The 26,561-nt window shown below is 43.6% G+C and overlaps 2 protein-coding genes across 5 annotated transcripts in view; both read left to right on the top strand.

Moving 5' to 3' along the window:
* The window catches only part of zcchc7 (zinc finger, CCHC domain containing 7), a 43,664-nt gene extending 26,982 nt beyond the window's left edge, over positions 1–16,682 (top strand). For all 4 annotated transcript variants that reach the window (XM_034533457.1, XM_034533482.1, XM_034533473.1 and 1 more), the window contains 4 exons: positions 1,113–1,148; positions 11,823–11,921; positions 12,625–12,742; positions 14,520–16,682. In XM_034533457.1, coding sequence (XP_034389348.1) covers positions 1,113–1,148; positions 11,823–11,921; positions 12,625–12,742; positions 14,520–15,037 — 771 coding nt within the window. In that variant the 3' untranslated portion in view covers positions 15,038–16,682. The remainder of the gene's footprint in view (positions 1–1,112; positions 1,149–11,822; positions 11,922–12,624; positions 12,743–14,519) is intronic.
* A 317-nt stretch (positions 16,683–16,999) lies between these two features.
* pgm2 (phosphoglucomutase 2) lies at positions 17,000–25,602 on the top strand. The gene is made up of 13 exons (XM_034540536.1): positions 17,000–17,218; positions 18,450–18,617; positions 18,794–18,985; positions 20,429–20,512; positions 20,808–21,001; positions 21,257–21,446; positions 21,536–21,633; positions 22,359–22,539; positions 22,774–22,867; positions 23,586–23,715; positions 23,795–23,987; positions 24,833–24,966; positions 25,208–25,602. The coding sequence occupies exons 1-13, from the start codon at positions 17,144–17,146 to the stop codon at positions 25,308–25,310; spliced, it is 1,836 nt and encodes a 611-aa protein (XP_034396427.1). The 5' UTR covers positions 17,000–17,143; the 3' UTR covers positions 25,311–25,602.
* The last annotated feature ends 959 nt before the right edge of the window (positions 25,603–26,561 follow it).

Raw genomic sequence — 26,561 nt, 5'->3', positions numbered from 1 at the left:
CTCCACCAGTCAGTCATGTACTGTGCTGTGTGTGATGGATGAGTAACCAGGTGAACACCAGAGGGAGAGCGGAGACCAGGACACACACCGCACAATTCCTCTCTTTTACTCCCTCCCCCCTCTCTCTCGTCCATTCTTTCCTCTCTCTTCCTCCGCATCTTCACGTTCATCCCGCTCTCCCTCTCCGCCCTCTTTTTGCATACCGTTTTCAACAGCGAACGGACGCAAAAGAAGGTTGCGCGTCATCGCAATTACCCCTTTTCTTGGAACGCACAACTTATTTCTCCCACACAAATGATACCGTATGTGTTAGTGTGCGCGTTTGAGAGAGAAAAGAGAGTCAGGCCTCTGTCCCCTGGGCCTTTCTGTGTCTCTCATTAAAGACAGACGGTTGACGGAGCGCGAGTGTGTCGCTCGCCTCGCCTGTCGCCCTCGACAACAACACGCTACCCCGGCGGTCTGGAGGGAGAGAGCAAGCGGAAGGGGAGCTGGCGTGGGTGTGCTGTAAGGGGGGGGGGGGGGGGGGGGGGTTGTTGAAGAAAGGAAAAGAAAAAGCTAGATGAGAAGTGGAGGAGAATTCAGCTCTCAAAATTCATATTTGGCCATCTCTGTATTCAAATCCAAACTGCTCAGAGATCCCGGTAAAGTGCACGTTTGGTCTGTCTGGCTCTCACTCACTCAGTAGGTGTGTAAGTAAATCTCGTTGCCCGCGGCGACTGCGGCATTTTCAATTTCCCACTGGGAAGTGGCGGCGGTTGGGAAAGGATGTCGAAACGCTTAAGGAACATAATGCGGAGATAATGCTTTAGCCACCGTGAGAGACACACACACACACACACACACACACACACACACACACACACACACAAGAGAGAGAGAGAAGGTCTGCTTTTCAGTTGGCCCTCTCTCTGTTAGTCAGCATCTAACAGCATCATTGAATAGTCTAAATGCTATTCAATATATCTTTTCTTTTTTACTCGTGTCTTTAATATCCTATATGCTTCGCACAAACATGCTGCAGGTTGCTTTAAAAAAAATAATTATCTGTGTTTTGTGACATTCCTTTTGTGTGTGACGAGCATATCAAGTGTTTTGTTTTTCTCTCTCCTCAGGCCTGTCCGGAGATCTGGAGACAGTATCACATCACGGTGAGTAGCCGGGTGCCTTCACACCTCTTTATGTTTAAGGAAAAAAAAGACATTCGTAGTTTGGTAACGTCCATTTTCTTTTCGGTATGCACTAACATGTGCAGGTCTATTAAATAATGAACCCTCCACTATTAAGCTACCCCTTCAGTGTTGCACGGCAACTGATGCACCTGCATTTAACATAATATGAAGTTCACACTTCCCGATATGAAGTTGACTTGTTTTTAGTGTGCAGAGTTTGTACACAACATGTGTCACATTGATCTAAATCCCAGCGTAGTTCTGCTCAGAGTCCCAATTAAAAGCAGAGGAATGTAAAAGAACAAGGTGGGGGGGAGTAAGCCAGCAGCAAGCTCACCCTGCCCCACTTCCACTTCATCTTTTTCATGCAGAACCTGCCTTAATAGAATAGAACAATTTAAAATTTTAGATATCTATATCTGCTGTGAGCTCTTCCCCCCCCCCCCCCCCCCCCCCAAAAAAAAGAAGAAGCTACCAGAAAGAAAGTATCTTCCAACTGTCACAAGATCACTCAAAATCCATAATTCAGTTGCGACTGGTATTGACGTTGCCCTGTGGCAACTGAGTGAACCATGGAGGGGGGGACTAACATCTCATGAGATTAAGGAAGCGCCCTGAGTGAGAGGAGCCTTTACCTTTTTTTCATTGTGTGTGTGTGTGTGTGTGTGTGTGTGTGTGCGTGTGTGTGTGTGCACAAACAGTGTGTCAAAGAGTAGAAAACTGACACTGACACTGTCACATTGGCCATATGTCAGCAGGGAGGCTTTTTGCTCATTTGTGTGTGTGTTTATCCAAATTCTGAACAGATAACTAGTTTCCTTGGCTCCGTGTGTGTGTGTGTGTGTGTGTGTGTGTTTGTGTGTTTGCGTGCATCTGAGCGAGGGGGTGATATAGACCTCAGCCTAAGAGAAAAGAGCAGCTTGTTTGTCAATTAAAAGACGTGATAAAGCATGAAATGGGCTGCCAACGCCACTCGGGACGAGGGAGGGAGGGAGAGAAGGGGAGAAGAAGAAGTGTGTGTTTGCATATATCTTGGCGTGTGTGTGTGTGTGTTGGGGGAGGTCTGTCACTCTCCTCTATGGAGATTAATTAGCAAGGGCTGTCTAATGAAAAGGCAGCTTCGTTAGCGCTGGGGTAGCACGGCGGGAGAGACGGAGGGAGGAGGAGGAGGGAACAGGACAGAGAAGTTCCAGGGGAGATGCTGGCAGAGTGGATTGGAGTTAAGTTTTACGACTAGGAGGGGGAGGCGGGGTACTATCTGTTTTATTGTCGAGGTTCAAGACGAGAGGAAAAGACTGGCAGCAAAAGAGGCGCCAGGGAAAATAACCTCTCCGGTGGCCTCGCAAGATCATGAAACCCCTTCTCTTCTTTTTTGTTTTTTGTTTGTGTGTGTTTGCGTGTGACGGCGTGCTTTAACGGGTGGAGGATTGTGACCCAGGTCTAATTGAAGTATTTAAGCCATTTAAGCACTGGGAACAGAAGGTCGTTACAGATCCAAACCGGCTTGGGGGGGAGTTCAGGGGCTCGCACAGACACACACACACACACACACACACGCACTACCCCGGCTGCTACACACACACACACACACACACACACGTCCGTCCATACACAGGGCTCCTTCTGTTTAAGACAGCCTCATTTTATTCATGATGCTGCTTATGACCCTGAACTCCCCAATGTGAGAAGGTGTGTGTGTGTGTGTATGTTTGCTTTGGGAGATGCGACTCTGTCACCTTCCGCTGGGCTCAGCCAGGTGTGAAAAGGCATTCTGTCAGACCTCCCTGCTACTGGGTCCATTTATCGTGTGTGTGTGTGTGTGTGTATGTGTGTGTGCGTGCGTGCGTGTGCGTGTGTGTGTGTCCGTTTATCTTCCCTGAGTGTATGTGTTGTCTGCACCTGGCCCTCAACTAACAAACTCCTCCAAACCACACAGTATAGACCACAAAGCCCTGGGGTATTTATTGAGAAAGTAAGATACTGACACACACAAATACCCACGCACACACTTCTTAAAAAATAAAAAAATAAATCTCTTTATATATATATAGAGAGAGAATAAAATGGGGTAAAAATCTATCCACTACTTTTTCATATTGTCTGTTGTATAGTTTTTGAAGATGTTTTCTTTACAGTTTAGAGTTCTATTTCCCAGAAAATATATTTTTTCTCTCTCTCTCTCACACACACACACACACACACACACACACACACACACACACACACAGACGCCCTGGCCTGACCTCCTTCTCTTCTCAAGCCTGGTCACAGCGTGGTCCCTTTTTTCTCTTCCTCACTAAGTCATCGGTATGATCCTAATGTATTCTAGCTGGTGCTGGTTTTGTGGCTGAAGATGTGTTTTGATGCGCTGGTTTCTGCGAGCCAACCACATCGGCTTATGCTGTTAGAGCTTTCCTTCATCTCCCAGAATGCCTTTCAACGAGCCCAAACCGCTACCTTTGGTGTCAGACGCTGTAACGTGCTTCAGGTTTTTACGGGTTTACTTGTCAGTGCAAAATGGAGACTGTGGAGAGAAGCCGCGCCCCTTTTGTGCTGAGTGAGTGATGCCAAAATACCGTTTTACCTGTCTGTGTGTTTGGAAAGTTCAAAATCGTTCTGTCCTTGAACGTAAAATGAAAATAGGAGCGATGTCACGTTGACTGCTCCAACACAGCCAATATCAGAACGGAAAAGTTACGCCAAAGAGCGAAGCTGACAAAGAAATTAAAATTATTTGAATTACTACTTTTTTTTTCACAGAATCATTTTGCCTTTTAAAATGTCTGAAATTCTCAAAAATACATCTCACGTTTCTAATGTCTTCAAGCCCACATTTAATAAATTAACAATTAAACAAAACGGAGGAAAAGAAGCAGCAATCTCTGAGAGCAGCAAACGATTGGATCTCTGCTTGGCGGAAAATAATCGACGGAAAAATTGTCAGATGGGATTTCTTTGGTCAGTTGTCATTTTCAGTACGCCACACAGTGCCTTTGAACTCAACAGCGTGTGATGTTTTTTTTATTAATTTATTTTTTGAGAGATTATTGACCAATGCTTGAAAGGCAAAGAGAGCCCCTCTGAAATGGGAAGACGCAGGAAGAGGAGAAAGGAGGAGCACGGGAAAGTGGAAATGGATGGGTGGAGAGCGAGGGCAGGAAGGGCGCTTCAAGTCGAGCGGCCCGCTGTCCAGAGATCATACATAAATGCGCACACCTGATCGGACGACACACACTTGAAGTCGGTGTGTATTTTCTCCCCTCTGTCTCTCCTGAGTGTTGTCAGGACCCTGCTGGGCCGGCTCAAGACCAGAGCGCCACCCCGTGGCCACCGCGGGGGGACCGGATGTTAGAAATGAGAATTTCCCCCCTTTTTGCTCAAAGAAAACAACTCAAATCGGTCAAATCAGGAGAGGCCTGGTGGCGTTAGATTCAACGCGTTTCGTATATACATTTGGAAATGTAAGTGCTGCTACTCCTGTAAGGATCAAAGATCGGGGAGAGAGGGGCGGGGGGAAGCTGGAGAGAGGTGTGTCGTGGTAAGAGATTCAGAGGGAGAGAGAGAGAGAGAGAGAGAGAGATGATTGGTACAGGTATATCGGTGTGTCAACATTGATTGGCCGCTCTTTAGATCGCGGTGGTGACACCTGTACACGTGTGTGTTTATTGATCCTCGGTACCTCCGCGCCACTGTGTGTGTGTGTGTGTGTGTGTGTGTGTGTGTGTGTGTGTGTGTGTGTACTACATCGAGCAGATTATCTCCCCAAGGTGGTATCGGTGTGTGTGTGTGTGTGTGTGTATCGATCTTTTCCTCAGGGGTGTGTGTGTGTGTGTGTGTGTGTGTGTGTACATCGAGCAGATTATCTCCCCAAGGTGGTATCAGTGTGTGTGTATCGATCTTTTCCTCAGGTGTGTGTGTGTCAACTCTTTCTTTTTGTTCTTCTCCCTTTCTCATTTAGTATGTTTTATTCCCTTTTTTTGTCTCAAGTAGCTCTCATTCCGTGCGCTCGACTCACACAGTCCGTTGTCAAGGAAACACATTTACATTTCTTTAGCACACAATAAAATAAAAACCGTACTCATCCTACACTGTAAAGTATGCCATCCTTAGATTATGAAACGTTAAAACACTCTCATGCAACCCCTCCCCCTTTGATATTGCATTTATTTATTTTTACATTTTTCTTTATTGTGTACAAATGCCATGGAAAAGCAAATGCTACGAGACAAATGGGTAATGTTTCATACACAAACAGGAAACGGTATGTTCACAGACACATTAGTCATTAAAGTTTGATAGATGTCCAGTTCTTTGGAGAGACGATCTTTGTGATCAAGTTTTTACTGTTGACTTGTAATTGTAATAAGCTGCAGAAAAATAGCTTAAATTACATTTCTTGATATGTTTCCCCCCTGAAAAATGATTTACAGACTTCTAATAGAACGAATCAGAGCATTTGTTCACAACTTCTTAGTTGATTCATTATTATTATAAAGTGAGTAATTATGACAGAGTGCACCTTCTTTTCCTGACCTGATCCAGTCTCATTCAGCAGTTGAAATCCGGCCACATGTGCGGCTGATGTTGAAGGACCGTGTCGGCGTGCTGTGTTAGAGCGCCCTTCAGTGGTCAGATGGAGAACTGCGGTCAGACGGGAATTGCTCTGGGTTTTGTGTTGTTTTTAAAGAAGCAACGTCCCTCTTCAGATTAACAGGTGTGAGTAACTGAGACGATGACGGGTTAAAGTGTCGGTACTTTCCGAGAGTTTTGTTTAAATTAATCATCAGAGGGCTTGCACGCATTACTATATTCTCTCTGTGTGCTGGGAAACAATTATTACAATGTTTTTATTATAATTATCATTGCAGCCGTTATTGTTGGTCGTCATTTTTAAATTAGTATTCTGCTTTATTGGTTCTACTACTCTCATTTTTTTAAAGCTCATATATAAATCCTTCATATCGTATGGCTCAACTATGTTGTAATTATATAATGTTATTTATGCCGTACACATGAAATCTATTGCACTTCTGTCCATCCTGGGAGAGGGGTGCTCCTCTGTTGCTCTTGGATTGAATTAATTGCAGAAAAAGACAACAGAATAACCCAACTTAAAACTGCTGTATGATTCCCAATACATTTGTTCCTACATAGACAGCCCATAGACAATAAAATAATTGGAAATGAAACAGCAGCTAGATAATAGCAACAATAACAAGAAATCAGAAAGCAGCTGAAAAAAATAGTCAGCCAGCTTTATACAGAAATAAATGGTGTCTTCAAAATGACACAATGCATGTAGCGGTGGCAGGGAACGTAGGCTGGATATGTAGATTTATTGTCACAATATACTGTATAACGTGTACAGTGCATGAGAAATAATCAAAAAGATTGTTCTAAAATGACCCACACTTTTCTGACAACCTCACACAATAGTCACAAAGTATCCATAATTCATGATGATTAACGAGTTAACATTGCTCTTAGCTCCGTTATTTCTGCTGAACTTTCTTCCACTTCTCCTGTCCTTCCTCCTGTATGACTGACCTCCTTTTTTCCCTCTTCCAAGAATGAGCTCAATTAAACAAAAAATCCTTTAAATCCACATCTATTCAGAGAGCTGTTTTTTGCCGTCTCATCATTGTACAGTATGCAGACTCTCCGGTCTCCTCTGCTCCGCCACCTCAAAAGGGCCCTCGCTCCTTTATTCTCCCTCAGACTGAGACACTGATGGCCCCGGAGACGGGGCAGGGGACATTTGTAAATGTTTTTACATTTTTTTTTATCTAGTTCTATTAACATCGAGCAGTCGTCATGAAAGAGAGAAAATCCCGCAGGGGAAGAAGCGTTGTGCAGATGCTATTCATACGCTGTGTTTTTGACTCTTAACTCAAACAACTAAGGAATAAAATAGAAATAAAATTATGTTCGATCATCTGCAACTACTTATAATAATTTTGAAAGCAGAAATGCCAAACATTTCACTTCATTCTGTTTTTGAAGTGTTGATCAGACAATACAAACGTTTTGAAGATGTTAACGGGCGCAGCTGAGAAGTGAAGCCAGTGCTTTAAAGCTGCATTCTCTCTACTGACCAGCAGGGGGCGACTCCTCTGGTTGTATAGAACTCTATTTCTCTCTTGATTTATTCCCTCAGTAAACATAAATTCATGGTCTCAATCTCTAGGTCTTCAATACAGCATGATGTTCATTTAGAAAATGATGGTCATTTAGAGTCAAACAGACCATAAAGCAGAGGATGCTTTGGGGGGGGGGGATTACTGTGATTGGCAGGTTGCTGCCGCGGCGCTGTCCGGTCTAGGAGTTGTCCGTGTTTTCATCTCTCAACTCTTTTACTGTGTGTTTGTGCTTCATAAAAGTAAAGCTCCACCCTCTTGTGTCACTTCCCGTTCCAAAAAGCCAAGATGGCATCGACCAAAAAACAAGATGGCTATGGCTAAAATGACAAAAAACCGTAGTCCTCAAACCAATGGGTGACGTCACGGAGACTACGTCTACTTCTTATGCACAGTTTATGGACGTTGCCCTGTACTCTTTGAAATCATGGTGGTGCATTTTTCATGTAATATAGACCAAACAATTAATCCGCAGATTATTTCCTTGACTGATTCATTAATCAGTGTAGAAAGTTTCAGTCCTATAACAGTGCATTGCTTAGTAATAAATAAAAACATTTAACAAACTGCAGCAATAATAAAAACGTTAAATAAGAGTGTTAAAGAAAAAACTAAAAGGCCAGAAATACAAAGACAACATACAAATGTCCACGCTTCCTTTGGTTTTTTTTAGTACAGGTGTCTTCACATAGACTACATGCAAAACCATAGGAATGTACACACACACACACACACACACACACACACACACACACACACACAGGTGCAGTGTTATCAGAGGTCTTGCAGGCTTTGCCTGGTCTTTGTGGCTTTCCGCTTAGCTGGATGGTGTCGATTTTTCTGCGCGGGCACGTGTGTGTGTTTGTGTGTGATTTGTTGGCTGCGATGTCAAATCATGGTTTAACATCCTCACCGGGGCATAAGAGTCCATCTGTGCACAGCGCGTCCGAACGTCTCTCCCGAACGTATGCATTGTCTCCGTCTAATTGCTGGCTGTGAAGTGAAGGAACACAAAGGCGCCTCTGAACTTAGAAGCTGAGAAGAGGAACTGAACGACTTAGACCTTGATCTGAATAGATTAGCTTGTATCCTCTGTACCGCCGTCCACGGTTTGACCAGATTACCTCCCAAAATAAGGGGAGGGGGGGTGGGAGAGAGTTTCGCCAAAGGTGGCCTCTGCGCCCCCCCCCCCCGAATCACATTATCGCAACATTCCAGGAGCATTTATTCCCTCTCTCCTAAAGAGTCCCGCTGATTGTCTTCAGACCGACTGACTGACGGGAGGAGATAGGAAGAACCTCTGGGAATTATTGTGTGTGTGTGTGTGTGTGTGTGTGTGTCCTCGCAAAAAGGGCGCCGGGTTAGGGCTTCAGGTCTGAGTCTTTGTGAACTGGCAGACACAAAGGGGGCAAAAATCACATCTGTTTTTTTGGAGGACACCCCCCTTCAGTCCCCTTCCTCCTCCATAGCCCCACACACCTCCACAGGTCTCCAAAGAACTATTGACTCGCTCCTTCCTGTTCAAGAGTGAGAGTGAACAATATGATTAGAGTCTTCACAATTTTGGACATCTGCGTAATCAAAAATCCCAATTGAAGAATAAACAACTGTCTAATCTCCCCCCTCCCCACCGCCACCCCATTAACCAAATGTGTACATACTGGGATGTTGCACACGCACCACAAGGGTGTGTTTGTTTTGGTATGAGCCCAGTCGTCGCGTTGTGTTGCGCGGCTGTTCCCGATGATAAAAGCACGCAGAGTCGGTTCCTCCCGCGGCTCCAGTAACATATGCAAACCTCTCCCCATCGCCGCAATAACATATGCAAAACAGCGCCGCCGGCCTCGCCACCCGTTACTGTTCAGATCTCACCCCCACCTTTCCTTTTACACACACACACACACACACACACACACACAAGCCTGTTTGCTTCTCGGATTGTGTTCAATAACTGTGTGTGTGTGTGTGTGAGTGCGTTGCTTCAGATTGTAGTCGGTAACAGTCTGAGCTTTGTGTCGGCCAAAGGATTATCACGGCTTCACCACAGCAGCTAAGGCAAGGAGCAGAGGAGAGCGCGGCTTAGAGAGAGACACAGTGTACGCGTTGGGGACAATTGTGGGAAAACGTGTGTGTGTGTGTGAGAGAGACTGAGAGCCATGCGACTGTGTGCATGCATGAGAGGCCACGGATGGCTGGTTGTCTGTGTCCACCCAGCGAGGCCCTTAGGACCTTTCTTAAACACACACACACACACACACACACATATTCTAAACCGTGGGTCCTCTTCCAGCTTCAGTCCCCCACTTTCTGACTGGCAAAGTGTCTGTGAACAGCTCCAGAAGCTCTTCATCTCATATCAGCAGGAAGTGGATGAGACTCTCCCGGTGTCTCTGCACTCAGAGGCCTGTTACTCAAACAAAGACAGACTCCCACGCTGGGAATAGTCTGTCAAGCCCCTTTATGAATGGATAGGGGAGCCACTTCTTTGGGGAAAGCAGGAGCGATGGAGAACTGAATAATTTAACTATATTAAATGTCCTAAACAGCATTTCATATAATACCAAATGATACACTGAAAAGAAACAGAAAAGGCTGATTTTAATCTGATATATGACCAAAAAACACTGCTTCGTGCAGCGATTGGTCGGCCGCGTGGAGGTGAGAAAGCAACCGTCATGCCTGGAACGAATTCCTTGGCCATGTTGCCACACCGTGTTTCTCCAGTAGCCCGGAACATGCAAACCAAACTGGCTCTCTAGCAAGATCTGAGATCTGATCACTTTAACCATCACATTTGCTATTAACTATTGCCTGTGGTTTGCAGCTCATTATTGCTTCCGTTATCATTATCGTTGCCGTCTCATGTCTTAAAGACGGATTATGTATGAAGCCAGGAGAAACAGTCCTGCATGAGCCAAATAAATGCTGGTGGACTACCATCATACCTCTGAGTGAACCACAGTTAGTGGATTTGTTGTATGCTTCTTTTTTTGCAAACCCCCAAATCTTGCCTCTGGCTTTCAGGGAGAAAGGCACACAACTGCCATTAGTTTGGTGCCAGGAGAATCAAAGCTAAGCCTCAAACATAAATAATCTTTTGAAAACCTTCTAAAAAAAAAATTAAATAAAATGCGCCCGAGTCATATTGACTTTCAGAGAGAGAGAGAGAGAGAGAGAGAGAGAGAGAGAGAGAGAGAGAGAGAGAGAGAGAGAGAGAGAGAGAGAGAGAGAGAGAGAGAGAGAGAGAGAGAGAGAGAGAGAGAGAGAGAGAGAGAGAGAGAGAGAGAGAGAGAGAGAGAGAGAGAGAGAGAGAGAGAGAGAGAGAGAGAGAGAGAGAGAGAGAGAGAGAGAGAGAGAGAGAGAGAGAGAGAGAGAGAGAGAGAGAGAGAGAGAGAGAGAGAGAGAGAGAGAATCCAGTTAATTAATATTGTATGAGGCAGACTCCTCACATGCACAGGGTGTTTTTTTTTTTTTTTTTCCCCCAACAACTATCACAGGTTGATGGGAGAGTAGGAGGAGATTTCATTTATTTCTCTCTCTGGTGCTTCCATTCTGCCTCTGTGCTGGATCAGAGTACGCAGAGATAACACAAGCCCAAGGTCAGGGAGGGACGAGGCAGAGGGAGAGACCTCCAGCCAATTTACATGAAAGATGAATGGGAAGAGAGGCAGGGGGGGGGGCTTGAGACGGGGACTGTGATCTCCTTAGGGTGTGTGTGTGTGTGTGTGTGCGTGTGTGTGTGTGCGCGCGCGCGCGCGCGTCCACAAGAGGTCTGTGATCTCCTGGCCTTTGTGATGGAGATGGGCCCGGCCGGCCTGACCCGATAATGACGCGATGCTCTAATAGCATTCATCCTTTCTGCCGCAAAACTACTCAAGCGGAAAAGAGAGAGAGAGAGAAGAGGGGGGAGAGAGAGAAGGGGTGGAGGAGAGAGGGAAGCGGGCAGGAGGGAAAGGAGAAGAAAAGAAGGGGACGGTTAGCTAAGCTATGTTTAAGAAACGACGCAAATCATTTGTAATCTCGGAATCAGGGTTGAGGGAGGGATGGAGGGGGGCACCTTAGAGGTGTGTGTGTGTGTGTGTGTGTGAGACATTTGCAGTAAATTCACTGTGCCTGTATCTCCTCTCTCTCTCTCTTTATCAGTGTATATTTGCTGTGGGCGCTGGAGCATGAAAGGCTTTCAGAACGTTGGCCCATAGGGGACAAGACCCTGTGTCCAACACACTCTCTATCACACTCACACACACACACACACGCACACGCACACACACGGACACACACACGGACAGTTACTTATCATACAGGCTCATTACAGGCCTCTAACTATAGCCCCAGTAATCACTGGTCTACATCAGCACCCATATTCAGCGTACAATACCCGGCAGCTCGTATCAATAGAGAGCATGGGAATGAGAAGAGGGAGACACAACCCCATTTAAAATATTTTTTTTTAAAAGAATTATAGTGAGAAAAGAATATTTAGTTTTCTTGTAACGAGCCTCTTTTTCTCACTCAGACGACGGCGGGAGCTCCTGCGAGGCAGCGGAGCGAGGACCGGGGTCGGGCACACCCGGTCTACTGCTACAACTGCTCCAGGAAAGGACACTTCGGCCACGTGAGTAGCTCACTCTCTTATCTCGTTGTTTTTTCTTTAATCTCACGTGTAGGTATTTGCCATCTGGCGTCCCTTTTCTTTTTTGTGTTTCCAGGGACTACTAATCAGAAGTAGTTTGAATCTTAACACACACTTTTTTTTTTGATTGCTATCAGAGCAGGTTCAACTTTTAGAGACCAATGTGAAGGGACATGTTGAGATCCCCATTCCCAGACACAAACTGTTTATGACACGTTTTCAGGACCCTTTGTCAGGTGTCATTTTTTTTCCCTCCCCTGATTTCTTTTTCCCATGGGCATGTCTACCAAGTGTGCATAACTTCAATACGTTAACTCCTACAATAATACTGGTAATAATAAACTGGTGACATTGTTTCCTGGTAGCGTTGAGGTTTATTATGGTCCCCCATGACTCCTGTCTACCATCCACTATTAAAGTAAAAGTAAATATGCGTATTTCAAAAAACGTTAAGTAGAAAGATAAAGTTAGCTCCGTGGATATTGTTCGCAGTAACACCACAGACGGACCGTAGAGATAATGTAGTGTAATGTAGGGATATTCTATTACAGCCTAACCAGCCGTTTGACTTTCTGACCCATATTGATTTAGTACGATACAGCACTTTTTTTTTTGTGTGTGTGTGTGTGTGTGTGTGTGTGTGTGTGTGTACATGCTGTAATGCATTTGTGTGTTTCGCCCTCAGGTGTGTAAGTGGAAGAGGATGTTCAATGGGACGTATCCCAGCAGCCCAATCATCAATTACTACGACTTGAAGAAGGACTTTAAGCACAGAGAAAACTGGATAATGTCAAAGGTTAAAGGTGAGGCACGCACACACAAATATATATATATATTATATAATATCTTTTATTAGGACTCTTACCTCTGGCCTTTTATTTTCATCATGTGTTTTATGTCAAATCTATATCTGAGAAGTAGCTTACATTTTAGTGACAGTTATTATTTTTTAGAAAGGAAACCCTAAACTGTTGAATTCACTCAAACGACATGGTGAGTAAGATATCTGTACTAATTTTGTTTTGCACAGGTTGCACAATATTGTTGTTTTTAGATTCAGTGTAAAACTCTTTATTGCCAAATATTTGAACTTGTTTTGTTTAGTTTTTCACAGGTTGCACTTTATTGTTATTATCTTGAAAGGATATTCAGTGAAACAGGTTAATTGCAGCCACAATAAGCTATTTTTTGCCAAATATTAGTTATTTTTTGCACAGATAGTTTGCATTGTTCTAACAAAGTGATCGCAAATTCTTTTTTTTCTTGTCTGATGGAGCAATCTGGTTTACTTGAAAGTGATTGCAATTTTATTTATTCTGTTATTTGATAAAGCACAGATGCAGGAGATGCAAATAGTGATTTCAATAAAATTATTTTTGTTGGGGCATGAACATTTTTCTTCCTCCGAAGTGGGGCGTGACAGAAAAAGTTTAAGAACCACTTTCATAAGGGCATGCAATTGAAGGGACGTGTGCACAATCAGCAGACTCCACAGGCAACGCCACTTGATTCAAATCAGGTCAGAGCGAGTAAACTGAGCCCTAACTTCACCGGTTAGAGGTGCAGAGACTGTGGCTATATAGTCTTTATTTATTTATTCACTTACATTTGCAGTGTTCGTGTAGTGCTTGTGTTTATTTTATGATATCACGATGCCTCGTAGAATCGTGACTATAAATGTGAAACGTAATTGTTAATGATTCAAATATTCTCGTATTTATTATTATTATAATTATTTAAATCTGAGGATGTCTGTAGAGTTGATGTGAAGGTAATCAATGGTCTAAGTTTAAAATCAATCCCAGAATGCCAAATTTGTCCCGAAAACCGCGTAAGTGGAGTTCAGAAAATCACCAAATCAAAGTCCAGGAGCCGGATTACTGACAGGCAGCTCACAGACTGCCTCAGACTGGCTGTCTGTGCTTATGAGCAAGGCACTCACAGACAGTGTTCAGTCACAGACGTCACACAGACTTGAGTCACATGACTTCTGATGGCATTGTGATGGGACTCAGAGCTGAACTGAACTTACATTAGTAACTGACTGATAATGTTGTCAGTGTTGTGTTGTAGCTTCAGTTGATAAATACAACATTAATATCGGGAGTTCATCCAGCCTGCTCATTGCAAATGTGTTTTTTCTTGTTCATATTGTGTGCGGTTAACAAATAATTTCCTTTTTATGTTGCACTGAAATGAAGTCATTTTGTGTGTTCTTGGTCACATCCATTTGAAAGCTGGACCAAAGTGTTTGATTTCATTCAATTACAATGAGGCCAAATAAAAAGCCTGAAGTTGTAAGTCCAGTCTGGACAGTGTTTTTCTCTCAATGCCTCAATAGGCGATCTTGCCTGTCACCAAGGCAGAGGTCAGGGATCTTGTGCTTAAAAAGGTTGGTGACCACTGCTCTACTTGAATCACAGCATAGCACAGCTCCCGAGTATGGTTAACACTGCTATGGTATTTTGATGTTGCATTGTTTAACGTAGCTTTATGCAGAGATTACAAACATTACCAGAGTTGGGCTAACTATCGACACAGCTTTTGTAAAACCTTTTTTTCCTTTCCGTCTTTCCCCAGAACTGAAGAAAAAAGGCTTTTTTTTAACAACCAGCTTTCGGCCGCCTCCCACTCCAGAACCGCCAAGCAAGATACAGAAAGTCGGTCATCACCACCTCCACCACAGACCCAACCACGTCTTTTTCAACGACAGCGACTTCGTCGAGGCCGCGGCACCCAAATCCAAAAAGAACAATAAGCACAAGCAACAAGAAAGCCACGTGAAACCATGGAAACCCAAGAGACCGGTTCCCACCTCCAAAGACCGTCCCCCGGCGGCTAAACTCATCGTGGATGAAGCGAAGGACTTCCCCAGAGGTGGAGGCAAAGGCAAAGATGCCGAGAAGAAGAGGAAGAGGTTGAGTAACAAAAAGCGAGCTCCTTCAGCGCCACCAGAGGCGGCCACCAGTCCGCAGGGGTCGCCGAGGGTGAAGCGGAACAAAAAGAGTCGGGGGCGGAAGAACAAAAAGGCCGCCGCACAGATGTACCCGGCGGATGAGAACCTGTTCATCATCAAACAGAGGAAAGGCAAAAAATAGCGACCAGTTTGTGCGAGGCGGAGGCGTTCGCGGCGTTTTGGGGACGTCTCAGACATTTTTGCTGACTCAGGTCTTAGTTGGAGATGCCAGTGCTGCTTTGTGGGGTTCATCTGCCTTTTTTTGTTTTTATTACCAAAGATGTTTTGACACGGCACAGTAGGAAAAGCACAGATGCAAATGTTGGAAGGAATGAATGTTTCGGGGTCTCTGTCGCGCTGTCGTGCCTTACTGGGGCACTCGAATAGGCCGGGAGGGGCTCACCATTTTTAACAAGTCTGTTTTAAAGCAATGTGAACATTCAAAACGGTATCACGGCAGCAGTTTGTGAAATAGTCACACAATGCAATCTGTTGACAATTTGAGCAGTTTTTTTTTCTCTCGCTGTGATCATCACTCCAGGTCATACTGGCGCCATACTTAGATCTACTCCTAATGCACTCTGTGTGAGGGATGGGTGACACAATTCAGTTGTTTTGTGCAAAAATGTATTTCAAAGTGTATCTGAAACTGCAGTGTGAGTTTGACAAATCAAGTACAAAGATCCCCTCTTTTTTTAGTTCCTCCACGGCAGCTGAACAGGGAAACACTGACCAGGACAACACGAAAGGAGTACCTAACTTTGGAAGATATCCACTTGATTTGTAGAACATCGTATTGGCTTCAGATAAACTTCTGAATTCATTTTTGCTCAAAATGGCCGACTGGAAGCGCTTTAAAAAAAAGTGATCTTTTAATGTCTAGTATGAACGGGAGGGAGCAAAGAAACATTGAACATGAAGCTCTCCTTTCAACGTCATTATTTCCACCTGTGGTTTTCCTGCTATGGGGAGTCAAAATGTCTGCTGAGAAGAAAAAGGCTGCTTTTATTCAGTCGAGTAGTTATTTAAGTCATCTCCACAGTTCCAACGGGTTTAGTTGCCTCAACTTATCAGTTATCAATAGATGGTATAATGAGTAGTGGTTAAGATGATCGATTGATGTCATTATCATATTCTCTCATGTTGTTCACATAAGTTGCATGATGTGAATTAAAAACAGTAGAATTTAAAAATGTTCCATCCCCGAAGAATGGGAAATTGAAGAGATGCCGCTTTTTTCTTGTTTTTTTTTCTTCTACTCTACTCTCATAATTTGTGAATTATCTAAACATTTGAACATACTGTAAATATCTCTACTGAGACATGTTTGATGCAAATCTGCAGAAAGTTGTGATCTGGATAGAATGCATCGCTGACATGCAGCCCTGACAGTATTAACCCTTTTAGCCATCCACTACATCAATGCAGTTAACATGATGACATAACTTCACATGTTAAGTGTTACTTTGATAACATGATATGCCCTAAATCTCTGGGATGAATACAACTTGAGCCTGCGCCGTCGTGACTTCTTATTTCCTTCATTCAGGTATAGATGTCTTGTTTATTTAGAAACTGTTCCATAATTATTTACATTACTTTTTATATGAATAACCACATTAATATGTGAACTAAAGGAAACTCTACCATCAAGATCACATGGGGGAGTAATGTGCTGACAATACCACCAGTAATGGCCTCAAAGGATGAAGACTGGCATTTCAACAATCTTTTTCACATTTTATGAACCAAATGAAACTAAATAAAACAATATTTTCTGCTCAAAATGTTCCTGACTATGACTATACAATATGAAGTAGTTCTCAATCTCAATCCAAACTAAATTATAAAGTTGTCCGCCCTGTAGTATTAAGTGGATTAAAAGGACATAATACAGTACAACTACCTCCAAATTAAGTACTGCAGTAAATACTGTACTTTAATAAATGTAAGCAATCACTGAAATATGTTATTTTACTTTTATAGGCTAAGTTTCCACACAAACGGTTGTAGCAGTCAGCGTCTAATAACTTGTAATTACCACATTTGCGGGAAAACGTGAATGCAACAGATGAGGAGCTCGTGACGCATCACGCCGCTCCGCCCCGCACGCGCTGTGGACATCGGAGTGGTCTCATCTCCTGTCAGCTATTCCTCGACTTGAGTTGCCGACGGTGTGAGCGCACTCCCCGTGTGACCATAGTTGGTTCGTGTTTGACAGCGTCTGGACTCGGGTCAAAGAAGGGAAATGGAGAACGGTTCGTCCTCGACGGGAGACGCCGAGCTGGACCGGGCTGTCAGCCAGTGGCTGCGGTATGACGAGGTGAGCGTGACGGCTAGCGAGCTAACTAGCTTAATGTGGGTGTCGGTGGTCGGTGCGTTCCCCGGTGTTGTCCGAAGGTACACGATTCGGTGTTAGCTTGCTAGCATCAGGTACTGTGGGAATGAGGTGCTCCACAACGTTAGCTGGTGTTTCCTTATCAGCAAAACTTTATTAACGGTAATTCTGGAAGGGACCGATTATGTTAATGAGTCCCCTTCCAAACCGAAAGTTGTCAATTAATTTCTAATTTGACCTAGAAAGGCAGTTCAGCTGAACGTGCATTATGTGTAGTTTGTCTTAAGGCAAATCTCCAATAAATAATGAAGGAAATTGTACTTGGTTTGAGATGGAGCAGTGCTTCAAAGAGGTTACCCGTTTTTTACCTAGTAGTTACTACCAAATCACATAGATCCTTCAATTATATAGTCAGTGTATGTAACTACCATGGAGGAAAGCACTAGTAGCTTGTGCTGTAAATACATTAATCAAAAGCACCACGGGCCTCCTCCATACAGACCGAAGCACTACTGATCATTAGTAATTTCACAGAGGAAAGGCATGTGTTGTCAAAGAGCACACAGATGGGCTAACATGCTTCCGGCCATCTGACCAACACAAACCGACTCATTCATGGTCTTTAAGAGACATGGGATGCCACTAATCAGGTCACATTGGAAGAGAAACCCTGGTTCATTAGCCTCAACATAATTGCATTAGGGCAGTTGCTCAGTGGCCTGTCGTAATAGGAAGCATCATCTGCTTCATCACGGATAAAGCAGGACTTTATTTTAAAAAAGGATGCTTAATTCGTTCACATTGAAATGCGCCACAGTTGACGAGAACAAATATCCTCAACAGTCACTTAATGAGTTTAACGGAAAATAAACTACTTTCATTTCACTTTCTTCATTTTATAAAGATCACGTACTTAAAACAGCACGTCTGCCACTCAGTTAATTTTCAGCTGCAGTTATTGGCAAAGACTTTTTCTAAAAAACATCATGCCAAACATTTTGTTTATCAATACATTTTTTAAGTCATTTTTTAAAAGGGGAAACAGCTAAAACTGCTCTTTTATAAGAGACACAAAAACAATTGGCAGCCCTAAGAAGTCACATACACATTTATTTTAGATATTACATCAGAAATCATACTGTCTTTGAGAACATGATCTCCAGTTGAAAGCAATGCGTTGCAAGCAACTTGTAAGTAATAAGTATTTCCCCCACAGAACCCCAAGACGGCATCTATGGTGCAGGACCTGGTGAGAGACGGGGCGATTGAGGCTCTGAAGAAATGCTTCTCCTCCAGGATGGAGTTTGGTACAGCAGGTCTGAGAGCAGCCATGGGCCCTGGCACATCCTGTATGAACGACCTCACCATCATCCAGACCACGCAGGTCAGTGAATAGATAAACCATCAAGTCACATGCTCATTATTGATTCCTGCTCTCTGCTGTTTGAAGATCTCAGTGCGGTTACGGTACTTTTGTACCCAACTTACTGTCGCTGTTGTGAAATTGCCTTCAGTTTTCCCCCCCCCACCCCCCCAGAAAAATAATGTTCAACCTTACAGGGTTTCTGTCGTTACCTGGAGGAGAGTTTTGATGACTTTAAGGACCGAGGGGTGGTAATCGGGTACGACGCCCGGGCCCACCCTCCCAGCGGGGGCCGCAGCAAGCGCTTCGCCAGCCTGGCTGCAGCCGTGTTCATCAGCCGAGGGGTGCCGGTCCACCTCTTCTCTGACATAACCCCAACACCATTTGTGGTAATAATATCTTAAACTTTTTAATATATATTATCGTGCAGTCACAATGCCTTACAACAGAAATATCAGTTTACTGCTTACATATTATTTTAAATATGCTTAATATAAAATTTCTAGGGCAAATTTGTGATTTAAGAAAACAAATTCTAGTGGAGCAGGTGACAGTGGCTCAGAAGCTAAAGGGCTCAAAAAGTACACCTTCCCTTTGTATACTGCTGGTTGCATGACGCACATCGGTTTCACCAGGTTAACTCAGTTTACGACTCGTTGTGACTTGTCAGATTGCTGCCGGATCACCCCATTAATACAGGTGCGTACGCCAAGCGGGACAGCAAAACATGTACATTTTGGAAATGAAGAGTTATTGAGAATGTTTGGATCAGGAGTCGGAAACAGTGTAATGCTAATAATATAAGTGTAGCCTAATCTTTATCTGCAACTGTGCAGAAAAACTGGCTTTTAAAATGAATGAATAGACTTGTTGTTGTGAATAAAGCTTGGAACTATTCTGTACAGCCCTAATATTCATAATGCAGCCCAGACAAATATTTGATCTCAACAGCAGGTAATTAGTAATATACATTCTGAAAAGTAGTTTAGCCACCTTTCCTTGGCCACATGACAGGAATTACATAACTTATTTAGGTACAATTTTGGCAGTTTCAAACACAGAATGAGGACCAGTCAGAATTACTGTCGGCCTCTCGTCATTCTAACTTGACATTGCTCTTTTAGTTTGTAATTGTGTGTACACTGAGTTAGACACTTGATGATGGTCTTGTTTCTCTGACAACATAGTTGATGTCCCCATGCATGTCTGGCAGTAGTTTATAGTAAATAAGTTGATTTGTTTATGGTAGAGAAGGGCAGTGGGCAGGGAGGGTTACGTTTCCAGGAGCAGGAGGTGAAAAGAAGCATAGCAATGGATCTTTTACAGAAGTGACACACAAGTTTCACTCCATTTCAAGATAGCTTGACACAAAATACAGAGTAAATTGAAATGACAGCCATAAAATGATTCTTGAAGGAATGGTTATATACAACTGTCAAAATGTCTATTTGTTTTCCTCTCGCATTGTATGCTTGCAGTAAACTGTATTTTATATATGGTCTAGTACAGGGGTCAGCGATCTTTCCTGTCCAAAGAGCCATTTTGCCCTATTTTCCACCAAATAAAATTAGTCCGTAGCCGCAAACACTATTTGATATCACAGCTTATAAAGTTTTATATATATAGTCATATTATATATAGTTTGTTGTATTTATTTTTTTCCTGTGACACAGTATCACTTTAAACTCCAAGATAAGAGTTGTTCCCTTTAAAAGATTGTCTACTGGGCAAAACAAGTTTGTACATTTCTATTTTGGGGTCAAAGCCTCAGGGAGCCGACCTCTGGTCTAGTATGATCTTTGAGTGATACATTTCTGTCCTGCTCCCTGCAGCCTTTCACAGTTTCACACATGAGACTGTGTGCTGGTATCATGGTGACCGCCTCTCACAACCCCAAACAGGACAACGGATACAAGGTAACAGCTTTTACTTGCTCACTTTCTTACTCACTTAATCACTTGTTTAGATGCTTGCTTACTTACTTACTTACTTGTTTGCTTGCTGTCTTACATATTTACTTACTTACTTTCTTGCCGAGTTTGGATTTGACTGTTGATCGGACCAAAGCTATTTGAATATGTCGCATACATTTGACTCCGGGAAATCATTATGGGTTGTATTGTATAGAAAAATATAAAATTGATAAACAATAATGAACAGATTCGTAGGTTCCAGTCCTCATCCCTTGTCCTATCTGCTGACATGTCTTAGGTGTACTGGGAGAACGGAGCCCAGATTGTGTCTCCTCATGACAAAGGTATCGCCAAGGCCATAGAGGAGAACCTGGAACCCTGGCCTGAGTCCTGGAGTGCAGAGGAGGCCCTGAAGAGCCTCTTGCTCAAAGACCCCTACAAGGACATCCACACACAATACTTCAAAGCCATCCAGAAACATTGTCATCACAGGTGATTCCCCGAGAACTACGGGCTGAGCAGCAAATACCATTTAAACAACCTGAGGCAGGCTTGACTTTTCTACATGCACTTCATATGTGAAACAGCAAAAGCATTACAACATGGTTGTGTTGCTGTTTCACATATGAAGTGCATGTAGAAAATACCACTGTAGGCCATATAGGACACACACACACACAAACTACTGCAGAGGTGAAATAAGGGAAAACAAGGACACATGGAAAAAAACCAACTGTCTCCTCACAGGGACATAAACAAGAGGTCAGAGGTGAAAATTGTGCATACATCTGTGCACGGCGTTGGCCACACATTCGTCCAGTCAGCTTTCAATGCCTTCGACCTTCACCCTCCATACGCTGTAGAGGAACAGAAAGATCCAGACCCGGAATTCCCCACGGTGAAATATCCCAATCCTGAGGAGGGAGAGGGAGTGCTGGTATGTTGTGGACGTTCACAATCACATGTGGTCGTGTATAGACGGGTTTATTTTATTTTTTAAAGGTGCGATTTGTGTGTGTGTTACAGACACTGTCGTTTGCACTGGCAGAGAAGGAGGGGGCCACTGTTGTGTTGGCGAACGACCCTGATGCTGATCGTCTGGCCATCGCTGAGAAGCAGGAGAGGTCCGTGTTTACGCTTATTCCATCTTTCAACATGTTATCAACGTCGAGTTCCTCAATAGACGGCGGTTACCTTCCTATCTGCCAAAAAGTATTTGTCTGATGTAAAATGATCTCGGGTCAGTTGACGTGTGTCCTTATCTCAGTATATGATGTTTTTGTGATAAATCAGAGGAAGATTTTATCATTAAAAAAACAAATTTTGTTGTCAATTAAGCTCTTTGTTCTGTCTCCGTCCTCACATTCTACAAGTGCAGGAATTTCACACCCTTTTAAAGAGTTTGAACATTTGGGAATTGTTGTAAACCTCATGATGAGAAATGTTTATGGAAAGTGGGTTCACCAAAAACAAAGGAGAACCTGGATGTTAGAAATACATAACCACCAAAATCCCTGTGAAATGTTGTGAATGTTTACATTTTCACATTTAATTATTCATTAGTTTAACTGTTCAGTTACATGTTTTGCTAATTTTATCTCCATACATCTTTGTCTCAGTAGTGATTTTTAATAAAATTAAAAAGCAAATACCCATTTTCTATTGAAATTTGATGTATTTATTTTTTTCAAATTATTTTATTTTGTTTTTCCCAGATTGTGAACTCCTCACGTCATTAATAACCCCTCAAATGTTCTCGAAGCAGTGCCGAGGAAATGCTTTGAATGCCACGTCTGGTGATATTTAAAGTCCTGTTCTTTTGCATGCCCGCTCTTCCGTATGGCGTCAGTGGGCAGTGGCGAGTGTTCAGTGGCAACGAGTTGGGGGCGCTGCTCGGCTGGTGGATGTTCCGCTGCTGGAAAGCGCAAAACTCTGACGCTGCTGGGGTGAAAAACCTCTACATGCTGGCCAGCACCGTCTCATCCAAGATACTGCGCGCCATCGCTCTCAAGGAAGGCTTCCACTTTGAGGTAGCGCTCGTCAAGACCACCATAACAACATGTTCCTGCATTTCAGGTTCTCCTTGCATTGAGGGCTCATCAAATGCTTTAAGCAACACCAATCGTTTGAAATGTGGCTAAATGATGTTCATGAGACAGTAAAATGCACTCCATTATTAGGAGGCTTCTTCACCGTTGCAAATGTTGCTCGTAGTTCTTTTTTCAAACCACACTTGACGGTGACTGTCGTTGCTGTTTGGACAGGAAACACTGACGGGGTTCAAATGGATGGGAAACCGAGCCAGAGAGCTTTTGGACCAGGGCAAGATGGTTCTGTTTGCCTTTGAGGAGGCCATAGGTATGCGCACACACACAAATTAATTTTGTATAATCATAGGAAAGTTCTTCTGATTAACGATCCTCCACGATGTCACAAAATAACTTCATTTGCTCTGCCTGAAAGTCGTCATCTGATGTTCATGTATCTGGGTCAGTTGACCCGATATAAACCTGGGTGAGGCGTTGACAGACCTTACTTGATTATAGAAACTGCCAAAGAAGTAAATGCATAAGAATAATGTACTGTATAGAGACCCTTCGCTAAGTCCCTCCCTCAAAATGCAGGCTGGCCAATCGTAGTGTAGCATGAGGTATCCGAAGGGTCAAATCGTTGTGGTCTTTTTATTTGTTATGCCTGTAGCAACAAGTGTATTCACACTGGAGTTCTTACCATTTTGTACAGCGACTTCTTAAATGAACACATGGAGCATTAATATCAAAGCATGGTGGTGTCAACTGAGGACCTTAGCTATGGTTCGTACGCAGTCAAACCCTATGTATCGGTTTAAAGCTTGCTTGAGGTTAACACGACAGATGTCCGCTCGACGCATCATACAAGATCACAAACCAACATCACAAACCAACATTCCCATATAACACGATTATGAGGCTGTAATTTGAATCGCATGCCTTTTGCACGCACTGTTAGTAACAGAAGTGAAGAAGTGACCTACAGCAGCAAGAGGTTTATGCACACTGGGGATGTACTGAAAGTGTGTGTGTGTGTGTGTGTTCAGGGTATATGTGCAGTCCCTCTGTATTGGACAAGGATGGGGTGAGCGCTGCAGCCATAGCAGGAGAGATGATTTCCTATCTGGCCACGAAAAGCTCAAGCCTTTCCCAGCAAGTCACGACCATCTATGAAGAGTAAGGCACTCACTCGTCTGTCTTTGATTTGTTTGTGTAAGGTACTGCAGACTTGAGCTCCGTGTCGCCTCTTTGTCAGGTACGGCTACCACCTCAGCAAGAACTCATATTTCATATGCCACGACCAGGATGTGATCCGCAGCCTGTTCGAGCGCCTGCGCGGCCACGGCGGCCAGAAGGACTCGTATCCCACCGAATGCGGCCGCTTCTCCATCTCCGCTGTGCGCGACCTGACCACCGGCTACGACAGCAACCAGCCCGGTAACAAGGCTGTAAGTGGACCCCCGCAAAAGATTTAGAAACGCGACTCGAAATAACGGATGTTATTTTTGAGATTGTTTATCTCAATTGGTTTTACCTGGTCAAAACAATAAGACTGTTTGCTAACAAGTTAGCCCTTTAAACTTAAAAAGGTGATGTGTAATTGTTGCGCGCCCAAAGAAAAGTCAGCTGTTGCGGGTTTAAAGCTGTTATGGCTGTTTTTAAAGGTCAGCTAACGGCACTATGAATATACTGAAATCTTTCAACCCCACTTTTTCAGGTATTTACTTGAAATCAGAAGGAAGAGAGCTAGTCACATAGCAGCAATGATTATAATAACGCGATCATGTGTTCAAATGTCATCCAAAATGTTAGCTTTTGAAAGATGTCTTAATAGCAATCAAAAATTGATATTATAGAGGGACTTATGTGCTGTTTCACTTCCTAACACCAGCTTTAAACAGCTTATAATATATCATTAAAACTACTAATGCAAAGGTTTTTATGTTTTTATCAATGCAAATACAATTAAACTGTGTGGTTTTCATGCGAATAATACTACTAATAATATTAATATGGATCATTGAAGATCCGCTATCTGTATCGTCGGGAAAAGAAACCTGATGGGGCCTCTCTTAAAGTTATAGTTGCTCCCTTTTTTTTTTTCTTTTTTTTTTTACTGCTGGTCCAATGCGTGTCCCAAACCCAGGATATGATCCGACCCATACGTTTTGTGATCCTTACTGATGTTGTGTGTTCATGGAGAATTCCCCTCCAGCTGTTTTTCCAAACAGAAGCTCCTTTGTGATGACGTTTTTTCCACCGACCCCTCCCTCCTTCCTCTCCGGTGTCTCAGGTCCTTCCCACCTCAAGCTCCAGTCAGATGATCACCTTCACCTTCTCCAACGGGGGTGTGGCCACCATTAGGACCAGTGGCACTGAGCCAAAAATCAAATACTACACTGAACTCTGTGCTGCTCCTGGCAACAGGTAGGTTGCCGTAGAAACCAGGTTGGGGTGGTGATGATCTATCGGGCCAATGGTTCCTTTGATTGTCGGATCATTTATACCAGCAAATGTTGGAAAATCGTAGGCTCACAATTTAGATAATTAATTAATATAAATGTTTGATATTCTCACCTTGGTGAAGCTGGAACAAAGAATTGTTACTGTTTTGTTTACTTTCTGTAGATCAGATGATTGTTTTAGCTCTTTCCTCCTTTGTTCCCAGTGACGTGACGCACCTGAAGAAGGAGCTGGACGACTTGGTCGTCGCCATTGTTGAAAAGTTCTTGGAGCCCCAGAAGAACAAGCTGCAGCCCAAGCCGGCATAGAGCCCCCCTTGACACGCCAATGGATGTTTTTAAAGTGCTGTTAAACTCATTCAACCTGTAATATCTTAATATTAGTAAGTTATGGCATTAAAGGTTGAGTATAGTTAAGCTGTGATTTCATAATTAGCTAGTTTGTAAAAGGACCTTAGAGCACCACCACGTGGAGATGATGTACACTGGTGTTTTCAACTGCTGTGACACCTACCGTTAAATGGTGTGTAGTTATCATGTTGTGTCTTTAGCAGCTCTTTACTCACGTGCCTCCCATTCCAACAGGCTGTGACAGTCAAATTGAACTCAATAAAAATATATATCACAATATATATTTTTAAAACTGTTTCTAACGGTGCATGTGGGGACAAATATCTGGAGGGGTAAAGCGCACGCACACATTACTTGCGGACACTCATCTTCCAGGAGCGCATGCATGCAGCATGCTCTTGTCCCCCCCCCCCCTCCTTCCCTCCCTCCCACACCCCATCTGAGCGCAGAGAGGAGGGAGGCCGGGTCTATATTTAACTCAAACTAGAGACCGGCAGAGCTGTGTGAAGCCTCGGTCTGTGCGCGCGCGTGTACTTCTGGAGTTGCTCTGGAATCCAGTACGACCTCTCGGTTTCAAGACTTCAGCGAACAGGTAAGAAGGATGTCAGCGGAGAGAGAAACTCAACCGTGTTCAATTGATTTCAAACAAATGTGCACTTCGGGAGTAGCGGACACACGCGTTGGAAAACAATAAATAAACTTGTGCCGTGCGTAAACATCCCAAAAGCGGTGGAGGAGAGGGCGCGTGAGGGCTGCGCTCCTCGGAAAGCAACATTCTAACTTCCGTCGCTGTTTTGGTGCAGCGGACCGACCTTTATATATCTATATAGATGTATGTATGTATATTTATATTGAGTGCCGCACTGTCCCAGCTGGCTTAAGTTGAGCATGTATGTATATTGCAAGGTCAAATATGAGGTAGGTAAGCATGCGGTTTCGCTTTTGTTCTCGTTATGATTCCATAGCTGGTAGGATCTATTTATTAGAAGAATGATCATCATGTCCCGCTGCTCATTTAACCCCCACGCTCGACGGATCTCTCTCTCTCTCTCTCTCTCTCTCTCTCTCTCTCTCTCTCTCTCTCTCTCTCTCTCTCTCTCTCTCTCTCTCTCTCTCTCTCTCTGCGCGTCCCCATAGTTAAGCTGCCACGTGTTTGTGTGTCCTTGAGGCTGTAATAAGTGTAGGTCAGTGGTCGTCATGTGTTTCTGT

This window comes from Cyclopterus lumpus, chromosome 1 (genome assembly GCF_009769545.1).
Source record: "Cyclopterus lumpus isolate fCycLum1 chromosome 1, fCycLum1.pri, whole genome shotgun sequence".
NCBI lineage: Eukaryota > Metazoa > Chordata > Actinopteri > Perciformes > Cyclopteridae > Cyclopterus > Cyclopterus lumpus.
Note: the sequence above shows the minus strand (reverse complement) of the source record. Positions and strands in the feature narration are given on the sequence as shown.